Genomic DNA, 21,289 nt, shown 5'->3' on the forward strand with positions numbered 1-21,289 from the left:
GATGACTTCCGACATGGCGGGCAGTGTGGCAGAATGCGATCTTGTGCTATTTATTACCGGAGTCCCCTGACGGGGGTTCCCATTCCCTCCCCTGCTGCTGCCCCCCCCCGCGCCCCGCCTTTCCCACATGTGTTTGTGCAAGATAGACTTTGCATGGATCACATGGGGCCCCTGACACAAGCCACCCCACATCCTAACTTCTCACCATAATTTTATCTCAGACTCCGCTCCAGTCTTCCTTGAAGCAAAATTGGAAATGGGCCTTTTATTATTAACAAGCATTTTTTTTTTTTTTTTGATAAGAGAGAAAATGCTATCTTTTTCGAATGCCAGATTCTCTCCTGGGTAAAGTCTGAGGCAGACAGAGCAAATCCATGAATACTCCAACCAGCAAACTGTCCCCCATCCCTATTCTTACTAAAAACACCAGATCACATCCCAAAATAGCTGTAATGTACCTTGGACACGGCCAGCAAGATTTTATAAACTTTCTGCTCCCCCCCCCCAAATGTGATAAATACTACATTTCAAGACATAAAACAGTCTCTCTTTAAAGCCATCACAGGCGAAGGAGGTCTGCATTCTCAAAGACAGTGGAATCTGGCCATGAATCAGAAGTTTAAGGAACAAATTTGAACCTTGTCAGGTGTCGAGGATAAGAATACATAGCTCAGTGGTTGCTGTGTTTCTCTTCTTTGGCCCATTTAGGGCTTGGTTCTGCCTTCTCTGATAAGGCTTGAGGCGTGTGGAGCCTGGGTCTGAGGAGGGCTGCCTGGGGCCCAGATTCCTGTGGCAGGAAGGCCTTAAGGTGTGACAGACAATCACCATGGTCTTGGGGTGAGCCCACAGGGCACAAGCAAAGGAAAGGCTCTGAACCTTCCGGACAGTTTCTCAGACCTGTCATTAAAAAAGGGACGGAAAAACAGCAGAGCAGATGAAAAGGACAAGGGGGTAACATCAAAGGAGTTATTTTAACGAGCGAGTGCATCATACGGTCGGAATCATAATATGAAGTTTTCCAAACGGCCCATCTGTATGTTATACAATTTGCAGGATTCCTGTTAAATCCTGTTCTCGAGGGACTTTCTTTACTAATTTTTTTAATGCTCACTGAGATCTGCAGGAGGAGAACTTTTGGGAAGGAATGGTGCATAAGAATTATTTGAGGATTTTTTTCCCCCTCATCATCCTTGACCTCCCCACAGTGTATAACACTGTGACTGAAGTCTTTCCTGAAACTCCCCTTATGCCCTTCCCTTCTTTGCCACATGGGCTCGAAGTTGACCTTCTGTTCCTACAACAGCTGCTTTCTTGCCCTTGGAAGGCTTCCTCTCCCCATCCCTTGACTGTTGGTATTCCTTCCCTGTGCTCCCTCCACAGGTGGGGCTCATTGCTGGGGTGTCAGTTCCTCTCTCCAGGATGATTCTTATTATTGTTGGTTTCTATCCAGACCTGTTTTAAGGGCTGTAGACCCATGTATAAAATGCTTACTAGATATCCCTACTTAGTTGTCACGTGGGGTCCTCTTCCTCAACCATTCCTCCCCCCTTCATCAAAATGGCCTCTTCTCTAGTGTTCCTGTCATAGCAAACTGTACCACCATCCACACCCATCCTGACGACCCCAGAATGGTCCTTATTCCTCATTCTTCTTCCCTTCCCAGTTATGGGTCACTACCAGCTTCTTAACTCTGCTTCTTGAGCCCGTCTCAGTCTGTCCTCATGTCCACTGTAGTGACTGCGGACTCTGTGGCCATAATCTCTCATGTCAGCCGCTGCCTAAGATGGCCGACAAGGCCTTCCATACTGTGAACCTGCACTACCTTTTCACTCTTCTGTTTCCTCACTTTTTCTCTCCTACTGTCTGCTCTGAGCATTTTGAACTCCTTTCAGTCCCTTCTCTGAGCCATTTTCATATTTGCCTTGAGCCATTGAACAAATATTGCACATATAATCTCCTCTGCCTAGAACACACCTTCTCCCTCTTTCCCATAGTTCCATCATCTTTCATCCTTTAGTTGGCTTACATATCTCCTCAAACTTCCCCTGATTTAGGTCAAGTTAGTTTTCTGCTTTCATAATTACCTGAATTTCTTCCTTCATGATACTCATTACACATTATTGGCAGCACTTGTTCAAGTGTCCACTTTCCCCTGCTAGAACACCTCATTAAACACATCAGATGTCATGTTTTTGCCTACAGACCATCCTCTGGGAATCTTCATTCTCCTGTTCAAACCAAAACTGGTCACTAAACCTTCTATGTTGCTACCCATCCAGTTAGCTCCAACACTTCCTTTTTCTAATGAATTTCTTGTTTGCTGGATTCCACTGTTTCCTTTCTTGTTTTATATCCTTGGTCGGTGAAATTCAGCCTCCCAGAACTTAATGAGGGTGGATGCCTAGAAGGATATCTTTTTTAAAACCTTGCATGGTTTACATTTCTTTATTCTGCCTTTGCACTTGAGGTGTAATTTGTCTGGGTATAAAATCCTTTGCTAAAAATAATTTGCCTTCCCAATATTAATAATTTTTTCTAGTATATTCTAGTGTCAAGGGCTGATGTTGAGAGTTCTATTTTTTTGTTTCCAAATAAATTTTAGAGACTCTTTCTCTCTGGACATGGAAGCTTTTATTCCTAGAGTGGTGAAAGCTCATGATGACAGGCTTTGGTGGAAGTCCTTTTTCTTATCATTATCCTGAATAAGTCCTTCTAATCAGACAATGCATATCTTTCAGCTCTGGGACATTTTCTTGTATTGCCTTGTACTTTCCTTACAATTTTCTCTGTCTTCTCTTTCTGATTAAATGTTGGAGTTGCTGGACTGATTAATTTTATCTTTTCTTTCTTGTCCATTTATTTGTCTTTTCTTATTTTTTCTGCGAGTTTATTGATTTTTAAACTTCCTATTATTTTATTGGATTTATTGTAGATCTAAATTTCCCCAGCTCATTTTTCCCTCTGAATAAACTTTTTACTCCTGCTGGTATTGGGAAAATAGTAGTCACCTGGGAAATATGGGTAGATGGAGACACTAGGGTCTGCTTTTCCTTAAAGAGTGCACTGACCAATCACTATTGCCTGCCTTTGATGATACCTGGTGCCTGAAACTCCTGAGCCTTTCTGAGATTGCAGCATGAGTTGGCTTGCTTTTCTCTGCTGTCTTTCCCTGTAGGGATTTGGTATTCAGCCATCACAGCTTTACTAACCCCTTTATCTACTGTCTGGCTTCCAAGATATTTATTAACATCTCTCATACCCTGTTGTACTCATGACTCTTTTCTTTAACCTTGTGGTTTTAGACATTTTAAAATTCATTCACTGTCATTTTTGTAGCATTTCAGAAGTGGAAAGGATATATGTATGTGCTCAATTTTCCATATTTAATTAAAACCACTGATTATTCTTTACTAAAGATTTAGCCAAGTTTTCTGATTACTGGTATCTGGAGCAAAATTCTCAATTTGAGTTTTAATTCTGGACCTCCCTTTCATCCATCCTTCCCTCTCTCTCCTTTTGCTTTATTTCTTTTCTTCTCTCTCTCTCTCCTTTATTTTTTTTTCTTCATGTCTCCTTCTGTCTTGACCTGCAGGCAGGGTCTCAGCCAGTCCATACTATTTGGCTTCAGAAACTTTAGGCTCCTCCTAGGTTTTTCTTATTATTATCACAGAATTACTGTTTGCTTTTTATCATGAAATATTGCATTTTACTGCTGCTTCTGTGGATCTCAACTCATTCTTTAAATCCTTCTGTGATGGTGATGATGACGACGATGATGATGATGATGATGATGGTGGTGGTGGTGGTGGTGGTTGTCGGTGGTGGTGGTAGTGATGACAAGAACAAGGATAAGCCCTAAGTTAAGCATGTTACATAGATTATCTCCTTTAACTGACCCTAAGGACTAGTTAATATTTATTTTCTCATAGATAAGAAAATTAAAGCTTATGGAATTTTGTTTTTTTAAAGATTTATTTATTTATTTGGCAGACTGAGAGACAGTGAGAGAGGGAACACAAACAGGGGGAGTGGCAGAGGGAGAAGCAGGCTCTCTGCTGAACAGGGAGCCCAATGCTGAGATTGATCCCAGGACCCTGGGATCATGATGCCTGAAGGCAGATGCTCAATGACTGAGCCACCCAGGTACCCCAAAGTTTATGGAGTTTTAATAGCCTGACCCAGAAAATACACCTGGTGAGCTGTGAAAGTGTGTCTTAAGCAATTATTTTCTGCCATCAAAGATCAGACTTTCCCCCACTACACTACACCACTATACCCCATTTTCTTGATAGCAAATGGTATTATTACACAGGACACTGATCAAAACATTATTTTGAACTTAGATTTCCACTAGCTGTCAGGAGCATACTATAACAATGGAAGCCATACCTAAATGATATTGCGAATGCTTTTCTGGAAATAGCTGCATAGAGGTTAGATGATCCCATGTGGGCAATGTGGGGGGAATTCCTGCATTGGATGGAGCATGGACTTCAAAATCCCTTTAACTCTTCAAGTCTGTGATTCTGACTGTTCTGCCAATAATTCTCCTCCCAACTATTTCCTAGAAACTTTCTTCTAAATTGATCAGAGGAATTGGTACTTTGTTCCTTTACCTAATTTCATTCTCTGTGATGGTGTATCAACAAAAAGTATAAAAAGACTATACCATGAGGACTATATCCTCAGGCATATTTTAGCATTTAATTTTTTAAGATTTTATTTATTTTTGAGGGAGAGAGAGAGAGAATGAGCAGGAGGAAGGTCAGAGGGAGAAACAGGCTCCTCACTGAGTGGGGAGCCCGATATGGGGCTTGATCCTGTGACTCCAGAATCATGACCTGAGCCAAAGGCAGATGCTTAATCAACTGAGCCACCCAGCTGCCCTATATTTTAGCATTTAGTATTAAAAGTTATTATCTGTTGAATGCTTACATTGTCCAGATATTATGCTAAGGATCGTATTATAAACATCATTTCACTTGTTGACTAGTGTCCTCGAGCTGCTGTCACAAAATATCATAGACTGTATGGCATGAGCAACAGAGACTTTTGTTTGCCTCCAGAGCTGTGAGTAAACTCATTCCTGTTATTTAAACAACAAACAAACAAAAAACCCTGACAGGTACTGATTCTCACAGTTTGGGAGGCCGGAAAGTCCAAGACCAAGGACTGGAAGAATTTGGTTTCTGAGGGCCACCATCCTGGATTGAAGATAACCAACCATCTTCTTACTGTGTCCCCCCTGATAGTGGAGAGAGGAAGATCACTGTCTCTTCCTTTTCTTATAAGGTTGCCAATCCTATTGGATTAGGACCCCAGTTTTATGACCTCACTTAATCACCTCCTAAAAAAGTCCTGTTGTCCCCAAATGCAGTCACATCTGGGATTAGCCCTTCAACATATGAATCTTGGGGGAATTCAGTTCAACCCATTAGAGTGGTAGACAACATTTAGGTTGGCTTTGATGGAAATATGTTGATGTTTATGCTATTAAGACCCAAAAACGTTTGAGCTGGGAGGAGAGCATCTTTCTAGTGCTCTCTAGACATCTCTCTTCCTCATGAAGAGGGTGGATAGATCACCTATTGGACAATAGTGTGGTCTCAGCATTTGGCAAGAAGGGCCAACTGTCTTGTTGCTTCTTAAACAGTAGCAAGAGTTCAGTTTCTTTGGGTTTAAAGAAACTGGACCCTTTGTGGGGGGAACCTTTCATCATCCTGTTAAAAAAACCTCATGTTGTCTTAGAGAGAAAAGTAGTCTTTTTAGTGTCCCTCTCTCTGTGTCCTTGGAGCAGAGATGACTTTAGTGTCAAAAAGCCTTATTTTATTGTTGTTGTTGTTGTTTTCTCCTTCAGTCTCTAGAACACTAGTCTCTGTCTGCCAGAGGCTTTTGATGACTGGTCCATTTCTTTCCCAGGAAACTAAAGAAATTATTTCGGAAGCTGAAAGATGAGACAGAACCGGGAGAAACTGACTCTGCCCACTCAAAGCATCCAGAGCAGTGGGACCTAGACTACAGCTTGGAGCCATACACTGGACTGACTCCAGAGTACATGGAGATGAGTAAGATCCTATAATTTTTCCTCCCACTTAGGGGAGGTTCACATGGGGGTTCTGCATGGAGGTTGCAGGGAAAGGGATTAGGGAAATGATGGGGGCCGTCTCTGCATCTTCTTGGGCTTCATGGCTACACAGTGTCACTTTCAGTGCCACATGGGAGTGATGAGGGTTGGTCAGAAGGAACCCTGGAATGAGAACCAGGAACAACTCTGTTACTACCTTGACAGTAGGGTGATACACTCTTCTCCTTGGCCTTCTCATCTATGAAGTGAGAAGTTTGGTCTCTCAGGTCCCTTCTCATGGTTTCTGCCATTGATAAATGTGAAATAGTGAAAGGGAAAGAATGAATCTTGAAATTTAGAAATGGAGGTTCCATTAAGGAAGAGTAAAGTAATCCTAGGACCCTCAGGCCAAGGATACAGATGTCTTTGACATGGAAAATACAGGAGAAGCCCCCCCATTCTACCCAGGTGGGGCTGGGTTTTCTCTTCAGAAGTTGGGATGTTTTGTGTAGGGGATGAGAGGTAGATTTCTAGTTGTAGAGCCTCTTGCTGTTCTTGGCAAAGGCTGGAAAGCAGGAGCACATGTAGTACAGGCTCGTGGAACACAGTCATTTCACATGTGGGTTAAAAGCCATGAGTTCTCCATCATGAGTGTACTAACTTAGATTAGCAGCCTTCAAGCTCTTGGTTGCTTGGGACTAGTCCTGACCTTTTCCTGGGGTGGATATTTGAGAAGCATCTTCACAAGACTTGGAACTAATGAATTAAAAACATAGGACCAAGAGGTCAGCCACATCATCTCTGCATTTACTCAATCTAGAATGTGTGAAGAAATGTCAGATCCATCAGAAGAATTACTCGGTATTCTATCTTTGGACGTATCATTGTGTTCTCGAAATGGCTCCTGCCTCCTCTGGTTCATCACTTGTAATAGGGCCCCCCGATGCCTCTCTGTGCACCAGGTCCCCTGCTTGTTACTTCTCATGGACATTTCCCCCCCTTCTGTTCATAAGAATGTGTGAATGTGAAGGGTATTGGACAGGGTCTAGAGTAGATGGCTATAAAAGGTCTGTTCTAGTCCTGCGGTTCTAGAATTCCAGGCAAAATCAGCACTTTGTAATCTTAAATAAACTCACCAGAGTAGGAACAATCATTATATCTGCTTCAGGAACAACAGGCTAGGACCCAGCTCAGGTAAACGTGTAGTACCTTCGTCTGAGTGCTACTGACCATGGACCCCTGTCTGGCCCTGAACCAGGTGTTTACACAGAGGTGATGGCTCATACGCCAGATGCCACTCCTCTGCGTCTCCATCCTGTCAGGCAGAAATTGCTGCTAGTTGTTGAGGCTTCCACTGGGGAAGGGGCTTACCTTAAAAATCCCTGCACTCTGTCTCCCAGTGCCTACTCTCTAACCCCAGTCCCCCACTCCCACCCCCACCCCACCCCCCAGTGGTCCATGCAGGTTTTTCTGGCCTGTCTGTCTAGATAGCTGGCTATTTCCAGGCTTCCTCTTTGGGTCCTTAAGAGCAGAGACATTTGAGCCCTGGGTTCAAATCCTGGCTCTGTGACCAGCTATTTAGACAGCTTTGGGTAAGTGGCTAACTTTTATGTGTCTCAATTTGCTTTAGCTATAAATAAATAAAATAATTAATAATAATAATGATGATGATATCTACCTCATGGGATTGTTGTATTTAATGAATTAGTATCTGCAAAGTGCAAGAAGAGTGTCTAGCACATTTAAAAGCTGTGTCGAGTACTACTGTTTCTCTCAGTGGTCTCAAGGTACCAGGAAAGCAGAGTGTAGGGATATATGGGCAGTCTGCCAGCCACTGTAGCACTGAACGGACACCCACTGAGAGTTCAGACTTGGGCAGTCTACAAAGTAATGAGAAGAGGAAAAAAACCCGAGAACTAGACTTAGTGGCTTCGGGAAGACGTTCGTACCCCGATTTTGTAGAAAAATTCATTCTGTAGATTAGATGAAACATGCACACGTACACACATAGGCACACACACAACTCTTTACAGGCTATCAGGGAACAAATAAACCATATAATAGAAAGTTTGAAAGTAGAGAAAAGAAGGGAGCAGGACTCCCAAACTTACTTCATTTCAGCCCAGTTTTTATTAGCATTTTGGTGCCGTTTCTTCTTAGACACTTTTCGTTATGTATATGATTTTAATACAAAGTTGTAATCATAGGCACACATTTCTTGCTCCTTTTCCAGTTAGTATTAGATGAGTATTTCCAAGTTGTCATATAATATTCAAAACTAAGAGCTGCATGATAAATGATCCTTCTAATAAACGTATCATAGTCGATTTGCTGAAGCCCATTGGAGGCTCGTTTTCCGATTCTTCCCGTATTTTAATGATCTAATATATACTGTCTTCATGCATATAATCTTTCCCATATTTCCTAATGATTCCCCAAGGTAGATTTTTACAGATATGATTGCTAGATCGAAGGTATGACCATTGTATAGTTCTTGTTTTATTTTACTAAAATGCTTTCTGAAAGGATTAGACCAATTCACCAAGCCACAGGCAATGTACTAAATACTCTTCCAGTGAATACAGATTATTTAGTATCCTGACGTAATGTGATGTGAAGGGATTAACAGTGTACAGTAGGCTTGGGATTCTTGGCCTGTGGTCACCTCATTCCACCTTGTTGATGTGAATATTCCAGACTCATCCTTTAAGACTTGACCTTTTAGGGGCGCCTGGGTGGCTCAGTGGGTTAAGCCGCTGCCTTCGGCTCGGGTCATGATCTCGGGGTCCTGGGATCGAGTCCCGCATCGGGCTCTCCGCTCAGCGGGGAGCCTGCTTCCCTCTCTCTCTCTCTGCATGCCTCTCTGTCTACTTGTGATCTCTCTGTCAAATAAATAAATAAAATCTTTAAAAAAAAAAAAAAAAGACTTGACCTTTTACCATGCTTCCTCTGTGAAGTCCTCTTAGACCAGGCCCCATTCCTCCTAAGAGGATCATTAATTATTTGCTTTTTTGTCCCAGCATTATGTGTGATACACACACTGATGGTGTATCTTACCGAATTACGGCAATATTGCTCACATATCTGTTTTTCCGCAGACCCAGTCTCTCAGATTATAAAGAGCAGTGTGTAGCGGTCATGGCTTATTCATTTCCATGTCCTCCATGACCCAGCACATTTACTGGCACATGATAGATACTCCCTGTGTCCAGTAAACAAAGATGAGTCAATGAATGCTTTATTAATTAATGAAGGAAGGTTTCTTAACAGAAATAAGTGTTTACCAACTTTAAGGGGCAAATGAAGGATCATCTTCAAAGTGGGGCTTGGTTGGTGGTGGGTCAAGGATGTTTTGAAGAGATTTCCAGTGTAGATAGAAGGTTGAACTTGATCCCCAAGGTCCCTTTAGATTCTTTTTGTCTACATATTGTGATGAGTAAGGGAGGGTATTCCAAGGAAAAGGACTCACAAGGTCGTTCAGTTTCCTGGCCATGAGTACATGTTGCCAAAGCAAATGGTGGATTTGGGGTAGGGAGGGTTTGGTTGAAGGTCTGGTAGGTTAATGGTGAACCCTGATGATCAGACAAGTTTATGTTTCATATCAGGCCCTAGGGAGCAGTTGTAAAATCTTAGCCAGTGCTGTGACTGTGTTTCCCTTTAGGAAACAGGCAGCAAGTACACAGAGGGGGTAGTAAGACAAAGGAAGGAAAAAGAAACAGAGGAGGTTTCATTCACTCGTTATTTCATTCATCAAACATTACTAAGCACGTAAGGGGAGGAACAAGTTTAGAGACCAGGACAGAGTCAAGCGTTCAGAATGATACTGATTCAATCCACAATTCAGCTGATACTCATTCAGTTTTCTGTGGAAGAGGAAGCCGAATTACACATGAGTTTTCCCAGCTGAGTTTCACAGACACTCACTCCCAGAATTCTTTAGGTCATTAATTTTTTAAAAGGTTTTATTTATTTATTTATTTATTTATTTATTTGAGAGAGAAAGAGAGCACAAGTAGGCAGAGCGGTGGGCAGAGGGAGAGGGAGAAATGGGCTGTCCACTGAGCAGAGAGCCTGACGTGGGGCTCAATCCCAGGACCCTGGGATCATGACCTGAGCCTAAGGCAGAGGCTTAACTGACTGAACCACCCAGGTAGCTAAGGTTTAGGCCAGTTTGCTAAGCTATCAGTCATTTTAGAGACATGACTATTCTATTTCATATTTTATATAAGTGCATGGACTATGTTTCTAAGTTAGGTTCCTTTCACTCCTTTTACCTCTGGAATATCCTCTTCACCCTGGAAGGGAGTATTTGCTCCCATTTGCAATCAAAGTCTGGGCTGCAGACTAAACTCGACCAAATATTACTCGGCCTAGTAGTGTAGACTAAGTGAGGGTAGGGGTAGGCTCTGGAGTCAAACTACCCGGCTTCTAGTCCCAAGCCTGCACTGGCTAGTTACATGACACCTGGGCTTGATGCATAAAGTCAGCCAGACTCAGTTTCCTCATCTAGAAAGCAGATTGGACGATGATAGCACCTACCTTACAGAATGGTTCTGAGAAGTGGGTCATGGAAATAGGGTAGTTAAAAACCAGTGCTTGGTACACACAGGCTATCCATGAATATGACCTGTCACTCTTCTCGTCAAGAGTCCAGTCTCTTTCCTTTTAATCTGGGAATTGGCTGAAAACAGTCTGAAGCCCAGGTCACCTAGGCAGCTTAGTCGTTTAAGTGTCCGACTCTTGGTTTCCACTCAGGTTGTGATGTCAGAGTCGTGAGATCAAGCCCTCAGACTCACAAAGAGTCTGCTTGAGATTCCCTCCCTCTCCCCTTGCCCCTTCAGCCAACCCCCACCCCACTCACTCATGCTCCTCCATTCTCTGTCTCTCTCAAAGAAAGAAAGAGAAAGTAAGGAATAAATAAAACGAAAACAAAAACAAACCCAGGCAACAGTCTGAAGCACTCAGTGTAGTGAGCCCTGGATGTTCTTCTCAACCCTCGAGTGTGGGGTTGGGCAGTAATGTTGATAGACTGAGGGTACCAGACTCCAAAGCAAATCTAAGAATCCCACTCAGAATCCTGAGATGTAAACACTCCAAGATGTTTGTCTTTTCAGAGAATTCTAAGCCCTTAGGGCTCTATTTGTCAAGTCTGGCATCTCAAATGGGCTCTTTTGTCATCTGTTTATGTAAAACCCACAAGCTTTTGTTCCTCCAGTCATCTAAAAAATAATCACTGTTGTCTTCCTGATTCAGAAATTCAGTTATCCCCCTTCAAGCCTTCCTCCAGCTTCTTGAATACAGCCCAAGTTTTGAGGCCCTTAATGTGGGCAAAAAGACACATTTCTTCTGTAATTCACATAGTCATTAGAGGAAGTCTAATTTTTCTTGGTCATGAGTTTACATCCTGTCGAACTTTAATAGAAAGGGGGATGCATTGTGCTTGCAAATGTACACATTCATTCACTTGGACTGAAGGCCAGATCACGACCTTGGAGGGCCAAGGGCTATCCATCCTCCACTGTTGTCTAGATGCGTCCACCAAGACCTGTGAGTGTCAACCAATGGGTGGAAATGGGTAGGGCAGGTCTGCTCAGAGACCAGGGTTGCAACACCCTCCTGAAATTGCAGATTTGAACTTCTGGGTTCAGGAGTTGCATCCCAGAAATGGCATCCAGCCTGTCTGTTCCCAAGACTCCTCTCTGACTTTGCATCAGCTCCAGTGGGGAGAGGCCTGCTCAGTATGATCCAGAATCCTTTTTATTCATGGCTCCTTACCTCACTGGTTTTACCTCTACTAAGAGTTTTCCATTCCCACTCAACCATTCCCACAGTTCCTCCTTTTTCTTCTTCTTCCTCCTCTTTTTAATTTTTTAAATTAATTTTTAAAAGATTTTGCTTATTTATTTGAGAGAGAGAGCATGACCAAGGGGAAGGGCAGAGGCAGAGGGAGCAGCATACTCCCCGCTGACCAGGGAGCCTGACCTAGGGCTCAATCCCAGGACCCCACGATCATGACTTGAGTAGAAGTCAGATGCTTAACTGACCGAGCCACCCAAGCACCCCTCTTCTTTTTTATTATTGTCTGTGTACCCCAGGCTATCCTTTTCATCTCCACGGCTTACTTATTTTATAACCAGAAGCGCTTGCCTCCTTTGCATGACTGCAGACATCCTAACTTGCTCCCTGCTTCCTTTTCCCCTCTCTTTCCCCATTTCTTTCTCACTTTTTAAAATGGCTTTTCTAAAATGCAGTCCAGAGCACGTTTTCTTTTCTACATAAAATCCTTCAACGTGACTGACTTCCCTTAAGTTAAAGTTCAAATATCCCGCAGGGCGTAGCTTCCTAGGTCACCCAGGAGCAGGCTCTGCGAATGCGCACCTGCTTGTCTCCTGCTTCCGGGGCTGGATTTGCCGGTGCTGGTCTGTCTGCCTGCAGCAAGTTCTTGCTGAGTCGCTCAGGCTCAGACATGTCTTCGGGAAGCAGTTTTGGGTTCTTCCACTGATGGTTCTTCTCGTCCCCTGCACCTGCTTTAGTAGAGGAAGAAATGAGTATTTGAGGACAGAAGATCCCCTATTCCTACCTAGTCTCAACTGGCACAATTTCTGGAATGTAGTAGACCCCAATAAAATGTTTCTTTTTTTGTTTTTCTTAAGATTTATTTATATTTGAGAGAGAGAGAGAGCACGAGCAGGTAGGGCAGAGAGAGAGAGAGAGAGAGAGAGAGAGAATCTCAAGCAGACTCCCCACTGAACACGGAGCCTTATGAGGGGCTCAATCTCATGACCCTGAGATCAGGACGTGAGCTGAAATCGAGAGTTGGAAGCTTAATCGACTGTACCACCTGGGCACCCCCAGTAAAACATTTCTTGAATGAATGGTACTTTAGCTCCCTTCCTTCAGTGGCAGAGAAAGAGAGGTCTCACTTCTTTCTGTCCCATGATAGTTGGGCTGGCCTCCCTTTTCACTGCAGACGTATTTAGATATATATTTTTATAGGCAGCAATTTTCATCTCCCAAGACCGAAGTGAACCATGTTTATGATCAGGGCTTACCTCAAAGAACAGTCCCTGCTGGCTTCAGTTTGCTCCTTTGCCTTCAGGGATCGGACATCAGCAGAAGTGGACAGAGTGGAATGCTGTCCCTCAGACTTGGATTTAAGCTCAACTCCGATTTCACATCTCCCTCTGCAGTGGCCCCATCCGGGCCCTCCCTGAGGGTACTGCTAGGTCAGGACCTACGCCAGGCACCGGGCCTACAGAGGCAACGAGTGGGACCCAGGCCCTTCAGGACCTCAGGGGCTAGCGACAAAGAGAGGGGGTAGTTACAAGCAAGGGCCTCGTGGTCACAAAACAAAAAACAAAATACAACTAATGGTGCTTTCTTCGGAGAGGCTGGGCCGTGAAAACTTCCGTTTGATGGAGTAGAGGTGTGTATAGAGCATTGTCCATTCTCTTCCACCCCGGCTGTCATTGCCCCCTCACCAAACTGCGTTGGGTTTCGGAACCCATGTACTGAGGCAGAGCAAACTCTGGCCTGCAAACAAGAGACTCCTTGCCCAGCCTCCCCCTCAGGCTTGTTTTGAGGCATTAGACAAGGCCAGGAGGAGACTCTGTCCCTGGGGAGACATTTCTCAGTCCTCTACCTAGAGACTCTGCTCCTGGGACCCTCCTGTGTTCCTGACCATAGGGATGCTTCGTGGCCCACCAGGCCCCGATAACATTGCTGTTCCTTCACATTTCTGTCTCCACACACCTCCCATCCAGGGGGTTTGATCTTGCCTTGGGAATATCTCTGGGAGCTGCTGCTTCTGCTCAGCCTCTGAACCTCTTGAACCTGGTGCTTTGCCTAGCACACCCTCAGCGCGGCTCCTTGCAGCCACCGCCATCTTGCTACTGCCCTGTTTATGATTTCCAACGTTAGCCTTGGTCTTACCATCCATTGTTCAAAGACTTCCAGGGTTCCGCTATCTTTACCAAGGCCCTGTGGGATGTTCTTTCAAGGTATGGAACCCTAGGCCTCTTTACACACCCTTGGTCCAGCCAAAATGGACACCAGTGATTTCTCACCCGCAGCCTCCCTTTCACTCCTTTCCTGACACTCCCTAGCCACCTTGCCCTGGAGCTCCCTGGGCCTTCTCATTCTGATGGCGCCTCCTCCCCAAAGCCTCTCCCTTCCCATGCTCTCCCCACCCCTCCCCTCCAGCCTCCCCCATTCCTTAGGATTTTAGCTGCCCCCACCCCACCCCAGGATTTCAGACAAGCTGCCTCCTAAGACAGGGACGCCTCTGATAGCTCTTGGTAGCTAACGTCCTGGGGGCGGGTTCCTGGAACCACAGGGCCTAGCGCAGGCCCCACCACCGCACTAGCACTGAACACACACCAGGGAGCCCCGTGAAGGAGTGACTGAAGACAGGAGGGTATCCTTCTCTGGCTCTCCTTTCTCTTACCAGCCTATATCTTATCCAGGCTGAAACAGCTCCCCTCCAGCAGGGCTGCAGTCAGTTCTCGGTAGGAATTGACTGATAATCCAGTGGGTGGATTACCAAGAGGGAAGTTAGCCCCGTTTCTCTTTCTCTGTCCTCCTCCTCCTTTCCTGTCTCCCCCCTCGCCCCTCTTCCCCTTTGCTTGTGCCTTCTGCCCTCCCCCAACTCAGCCTATCATGTCCTCCGTTCAGTGAGTAAGCCAGGGAAGTAAGAGCAATTGTAACATGAACCCTTCCATGCTGCTGTCAGGTAGCAGCCCTGGAAACAGCTTGCTGGGGGGAGGAGAAGAATGAAGTCCACGACTGTCAGAACCTTGTTGGGGGCCGCAGTTTCTGCCATCCCTGGGGAGGACTGAGGTTTGGTGGTAGTAATCCTATCACCGCTTCTGATTCCTCCACACTCTGTCTTCACAGCAAGCCCTTTTGTCTTCAGATGATCACTGCAGGGCAGAGCAAAGAGTCTGTCCCCTTCCCATCTTCACAGGGTGTCTGTCAGGTGGGAAGCGGGTGTGAATCCAGTTTTCCCTTTATCCAGAAGTGGCCCTGAGCACGTCAGAGCATCTCTCTGGGCCTCACACTCCTCCTTGATGTGGTAGGGCCGTAGACTAGAGGGGAATCTTTCCTTGTGGAGATGCGACACACGGGTCTGTGGTCAAAACCAGCTGCGGAATAGGTCACAGATCAGGTGCCGCTACTACCGGTCATGTAGTTTAAAAATACGAGGTAAAGCAGAGTCCACACCACCCTCACTCTCTCACATTTCTAGATTATTTTCGAGTGGGAGAGCAGGAGAGGTTTCAGCACACACAGAACCTGGCCGCCACAGTGGGACTGAATGGTGCACATAACCGTTTGTCACTGATGTCTTGACAAGAGTAAAGACTTGCATACCAGGCAAAAAGGACCAGGCAACCTCCAGGGAGTCTTCCGGTGCTGGCACCCCAGTTCACACATCCGGCTAGACGTGTACCCTGAGGCCAAGAGGTGCAGGGAGTGGGACAAGGCGCCTAATGTTGCCCTGAAGGCCCATTAGTGAAACTGAAGCTAGAGCCCCTGTCCAGATCTCCAGATCGTTGCATAAGAGACTTTCATCAAGACCCACAGGAACTTGGGCTTTTGTGGAGGGATAGGGGTAGAGGGAGCTTTCCTCCTCCTTCCCAACAGGCTGGACCTCCCGATTCCAGAAAGACCCTTGTCTTGGGCTTTGAACAAAAAGGAGAGCAGTGAAACCAAAGCTGCCCACTCCCTCTGGTGTGCCTGACATGGTGATCCCTGGCTCCGCGCTCAGCTGTCAGCTTACTTCCCCGTGATCCCCAGGACCACCCATGCAGACAGGAAGTGCATTGAGCCCACTCTGAGCCTGTCAGTTGTAATGGTGAGGCAGGTCATCAGTTGAGGAAGGCAGCAGGGAGAGATGTATTATATTTACATTTTTCTAAATTGAGCTGGAACCAGGGCCTAGGGCCCAGCAGGCATGGGGGAGGGGTCCCGAGGTGAAAGGGAAGCTGGGAGTTGGGGGTGGGGCTGGGAGTCAGCCCGTGGAGGGGGCGCTGGCTGGCCATAGGCAGCTACCTCTGGGCAGCCCTGCAGCACCCGGTGGTGGGGCTGGGCTGGCCCCAGACAAAGAGAAACCTGAGAGTGAGGGATTAAGCTGGAGAAACCTGTGAGGGGGAGCTGCAAGCTTTCGAGGGAATCTCCAATATCAAACCCTTTTCCTGAAGAGCTTACTAAGGGGGACTTCAAGGGTCATCCCCCACCCCTACCACTGAGGGGAGGAAAGAATGCTCGCCCAAGAGCAGGCCATGACATTCATCATCACTGTCCCCAACCCCAAAATGAGGCTTCAGAGCTTTTTGGCCACAGGCCCCTCACAGCTCCGTCGTGGAGTTTTCCCCAGGGCCTGATGGGAGGAAATTCTTCAGTTGCTTTAAGGGCTGCAAGTGTAGTTCTCTGACACTGACGGCAGTTTGGTTGTACAGAGAGGAATTTGGCATAAGAAGGTAGGCCTAAATTTAATTCTGTAATTTCCAAAGGAGTCTCTTAATCAAGTTTTGTTACCATTTTACCAGGTAAATAAGGGATACAATGAAACACCAGTAGCCTGTGTTCATGTTCATGAAATTGGGAAGGGAGCTTCTCAAGGGCAAGATTTGTGTCTTATTTATTCGTAGTACCTAACCACAGGGCCAGGCATACAGTAGGTGCTTAATAAATGTTTGAAGAAGAAAAAGGAAGACTAAAGAATGAAAGAGGTGATCCTATAGCGAGGACCTTGAAGACAAAGTGACAGTTGGACTCTACAGCCATCTCTGTTCACCGGAGCTCTCTGGACACCCTGGCTGTGTTGATTTAGCTGCTCTCCTTTTTGTTCTACTGCTTGACTTCCCCCCAGCCGGGGGCCAAGGTGCCTTATTTTCAAATGCTTGTAATGAAGAGATGCTATCCTCTCAAAGGCAGGTCTCCTACAGCGATACAAATTGATAGGCTTGTCCCATCATCTGGGTGGTTTAGGCAAAGTATCCCATGTAATAGCTGCTGCTATCGTAAAGCTTCATAACAAATAGCCCAAAGTCTCAGTGACTTGCCACTGAGACAGAGAATAGAAAGCAATGGAAAGAGCTGGCTGCAGACATCACTGAGTGTCTTCCCTGGGTAACAATCAGGTAAAGGTGGCCACTTATTAAAGAAAGGGTAGAAAGGTTTGGATAGAGCAGTGACTCAGATGACACCCAAGATCCCTTTCCTATTCTGATATCCTTTCTTTGGTCATGGGTGGTGGGGATCACACTGGGTAATTTCCAAGTTCCCAACAGACCAGACATACAAATCTAGTCCCAAAGGTGCCTTAGATGTAAGTGATGAAATATTCCAGAGTATCTGTACAGTCATCAGCACTGAAGCCCAAATATTCTTTCATAGAACTCCAAGATTGTATGCTACAAGGCAATGGCTCAAAGAGCCAGGAACTTCCTTTCCCTGAGCCATCCTGTTTATACAAACTGAGTCATCTCACTGGCTAATCAGGCACCTGCCATCTTCTTCAAATGGCATTTAAACACAGTTCAGGCAGTATCCAGGGTCTCATTCCAGTATTTCTGGGAAGTAGGGTGAGTCACAGGTCATCTCTCTCTCTCTGTCATTCTCTCCCCACCCCCCCCTTTCTTTTTTTTTTTGCTTTTGGAGCATACATTGCTTGTCATTTTCCATGCTAGGAGTCCCTCTCCCCATACATACTTAGGAGAAAAGGCCACAGTATGTCTGGATACCATACCCCTCGAGGTTCTACAGAAAGCTCCTGACATGCAGGAGATGCCCAGGCAGTGCTTGTGAAATGAGTGGATGAGTAAATGGAAGGCAGTCTTTAAGATTAAAACTTACCGAGACCTCCATCACTTTGTCTTTTCTCTTCTAACTGTAATAGCCAGGAAGCTCAGAGTGCGCTCTCTTGCTCAGCCAGAGCCCAGGAATGGGTCCTTAGAATTTGCACATTTGTTTCTTCCTCCTTGCCCTGTCATTTCCTTTTTGTCTAAAATTCTGTAAACCCAATTATGTGTTCTTTTTATTGATTTTTCTACAGCCCTTTGGGAAGATGAAAGGGCAAAGGGATAAAGGAAACAAAGGTTCTCAGTCATGATATGTTGCTTGGGAACTTCTTTCTGGTCATGCTTACTTTCATTGTCCTTCCACCTCACTGGCTGTGTTACTGCAGCCCAATGGGTAGATGAGAAGTCGGACAGACGGATGGATGGATGGGAGGAAGGAATGGATAACTGGTCTTCAAGTTCCCATTTTGCAGGTGGATAAAGTAAACAAGAGTGAGTAAGCCAGGTCATTCATTTGTTCACAATAAACATTTACTGGAAAGTCACTAGGCTGTTCTCTGAAAATCAGAAATAAATCAGTAGATCTCATCCTTCAATTCTCTCTAGTTTTAACAAGCTGAATTAGGGGGCACCTGGGCGGCTCAGATCATTAAGCATCTGCCTTCGGCTCAGGTCATGATCTCAGAGTCCTGGGATGGAGCCCCATATCAGACTCCGTACTCAGTGGGGAGCCTGCTTCTCCCTCTGCATCTCCCCCAGCTTGTACTCTCTCTGTCTCTCAAATAAATACAGAAATCTTTTAAAAAAAGGAGAAGCTGAACTGGGTCCACTGATACAAGTTTTTTGAGGTGGCGCAAACGCAGCCAGATAGGAGCAGTGACACAGAAAACAGCAGGGACTGTCCAACGCACCAACCCCAGAAGACGTGTGAGCGAAGATGCTTTGGAGAGGGAAAATATCAATACAGATTGCTGGTTAATTGTACGACAGGAAGATTAGAAATTAGATTGGAGAAGATCCAATAAAGGAAACCCAAGGGATACGAAAGCAGCTTGGGAGGAGGATGGACACTTTCGCATCAGGGCTGAGTATTTTCCTTTTTGTGTGGTGAAAAGACATGGAATTTGGGTGACATCAGAAGCTGTCTTTGTGTCCCAGCTTCATCAGTTGTTAGGTCCGTGGCCCTGGGAAAATTATTCCACCTCTCTGAGACTCAGCTTTCTTACTTGAAGATGGAAATAAGAGTACTTGGCACTGGAGATTATTTTTCTGAACCAGAGAGCCTGCATCCTGCGCTGGTGGACGTGTAGGAGATGCGGCTGAGGTTCCGTGAAGACTGACCATTGGAGTTTTGCTTAGAGGCTGTGGAAGGGGAGCAATGGGCAGATGTTTCCAGAAGACCGTAGTGTCCAAGCCTTTAAGCTCCCCCTGTCTGAGAGCCACATTCTCCTGCCCTTTGCTGTGGTCATCAGCAGGGTTCATCCCAGAAGGCTCCCATGGTCCCAGCCTCTGTTCCCAAGGTAGAGAAGAGGGCTGCATATGGACTGGTCTGCATCGCACTGTCAACCCACATTCTGCTGTCCAAACTAGACTCTGAATTATTGAGTAGCAGGGCTCTCAGAAATCACTGGACCATCTTCCTCCATCTGGAGAAACTAGTGTTTCACTGTTCATGTGGTGAAAAAGTGGGGACTGGCTCTCCCTTAATCACAAAGAAATGAAGAGAGTATGTCTTGCCTATCTCTCCCAATGTTGCATTTGTATGCAGTGAACTCTTAATATTTAAGCTGTTCCTTCCAGCCTGTTCCTTCCTGTTGTGACTTCCAGAGTTTCTGAATTGAGCCCGATCCGCTGTATAAACCCCAAGTGACTCCATACAGACTGGAGAGGAATTCCACCTACTATCTTTATTTCCTAAGTAGTTTGTTTGGAAATTTGGATCCGTGGTTTTCATGACATCTTAACTACCAGCCATAGAGCCAACCTTCAAATGCTTTCTTTTCTTTTCTTTCTTTTTTTTTTTCCCAAATCCAGATTACTTTATTTTTGTTTTGTTTTGTTTTGTTTCATTTTTCTTGTGTTATGTTAATCACCATGAAAGACATCATTAGCTTGTGATGCAGTGTTCCAAGATTCACTATCGTGCCCTCCTTTTGCTTTGCTCTTCAAGTCAAGCGCAACGGTTGAGAAGCTTTATGGATCTGCTGGTGAATGTGAATTATTCCTGCCCCAGTGCTCCGGGAATGCTGCCGTTAGAGTTCTAACTCTCTGACACCCGCAGTGTCTGTCCACATGTCCACCTTCTCCACTGTGCACTGTGAGCTCTTGGGAGGATGGCACAGTAATTTGTTCGTCTTCATTTCCTAGCAACAGACATGGTGTCCAGCATATAGAATGTGCTCAATAAATGATTGTTGGATGGATGAATGAATGGTGACTGATGGACACTGAGAACCTTCTTAAATTCTTTCAGCACTTTTAATTGTTTTCCTAAGCATTAGAGGCCCATGCTCATGCCCTCATTATCTCTTCCTGTTTAACGATCAACCGACATTTGCAATTCCTTTTTACACCGGATACCCTCTGTGCTGAGCCCAGTTGGCTTCCCTTGCCCTCAGGAAATGGGCATCACTGGGTACAGCCTTGAAATATGGGCTGATAAAATAAACAGTGATGACCTTCCCTTGCTCTATTTTCACATAAGTATTTATATTAACGGACTGTTTCTAGCTGAATCTTTTCAGGGACTGCTTCCTGAGTGAGAAGACCAACTCACATCAACAAGTCCCTTAATCATTTCCTTGCATTGCTTGTTAGTGGTTCAAGAAAAGGAGGATTTTTAAGCCCCCAGTTTGTCATCCTTTGAAGAAGATTGTGTTGCTGGGGCGCCTGGGTGGCTCAGTGGGTTAAAGCCTCTGCCTTCAGCTCAGGTCATGATCTCAGGGTCCTGGGATCGAGCCCTGCATTGGGTTCTCTGCTCAGCGGGGAGCCTGCTTCCTCCTCTCTCTCTCTCTGCCTGCCTCTCTGCCTTCTTATGATCTCTCTCTGTGTGTCAAATAAATGGGTGGAATCAAAGAAGACTGTGTTGCTTTTACTAAGCTATAGAAAGTTAAGGGAAAAAAACAATATCATGATTTTCATTAGTTTTAGACTCTCCTAACTGACTGGTTTTATGTTCACTTTCTTCCAAGTCTTCCATGCAAGTTACAGCACTGAGAACTGCCATGTCAAGGTGTCAGCATTTCATGTCCCATCTCTCCTCACCATCACTAAGTACCACAATTTCCCTTCACACAGTTGAGCTGACCTCTTTTTTATCTGTTTTGTGTTTACAGCTGGTGAAAAAAATAACCTTATATTTATGAACCAACTAACTTCTGAACACCTGCTGTGGGATAGCCACCACACAAAATTGTGAGGA

The 21,289-nt window shown here is 45.3% G+C and overlaps 1 protein-coding gene across 1 annotated transcript in view; it reads left to right on the top strand.

Moving 5' to 3' along the window:
- The window catches only part of ANO2 (anoctamin 2), a 352,603-nt gene that overhangs the window by 310,126 nt on the left and 21,188 nt on the right, over positions 1–21,289 (top strand). The window contains exon 20 of the mRNA XM_046012406.1: positions 5,920–6,065. Coding sequence (XP_045868362.1) covers positions 5,920–6,065 — 146 coding nt within the window. The remainder of the gene's footprint in view (positions 1–5,919; positions 6,066–21,289) is intronic.

The sequence above is a fragment of the Meles meles genome, chromosome 7 (genome assembly GCF_922984935.1).
Source record: "Meles meles chromosome 7, mMelMel3.1 paternal haplotype, whole genome shotgun sequence".
NCBI lineage: Eukaryota > Metazoa > Chordata > Mammalia > Carnivora > Mustelidae > Meles > Meles meles.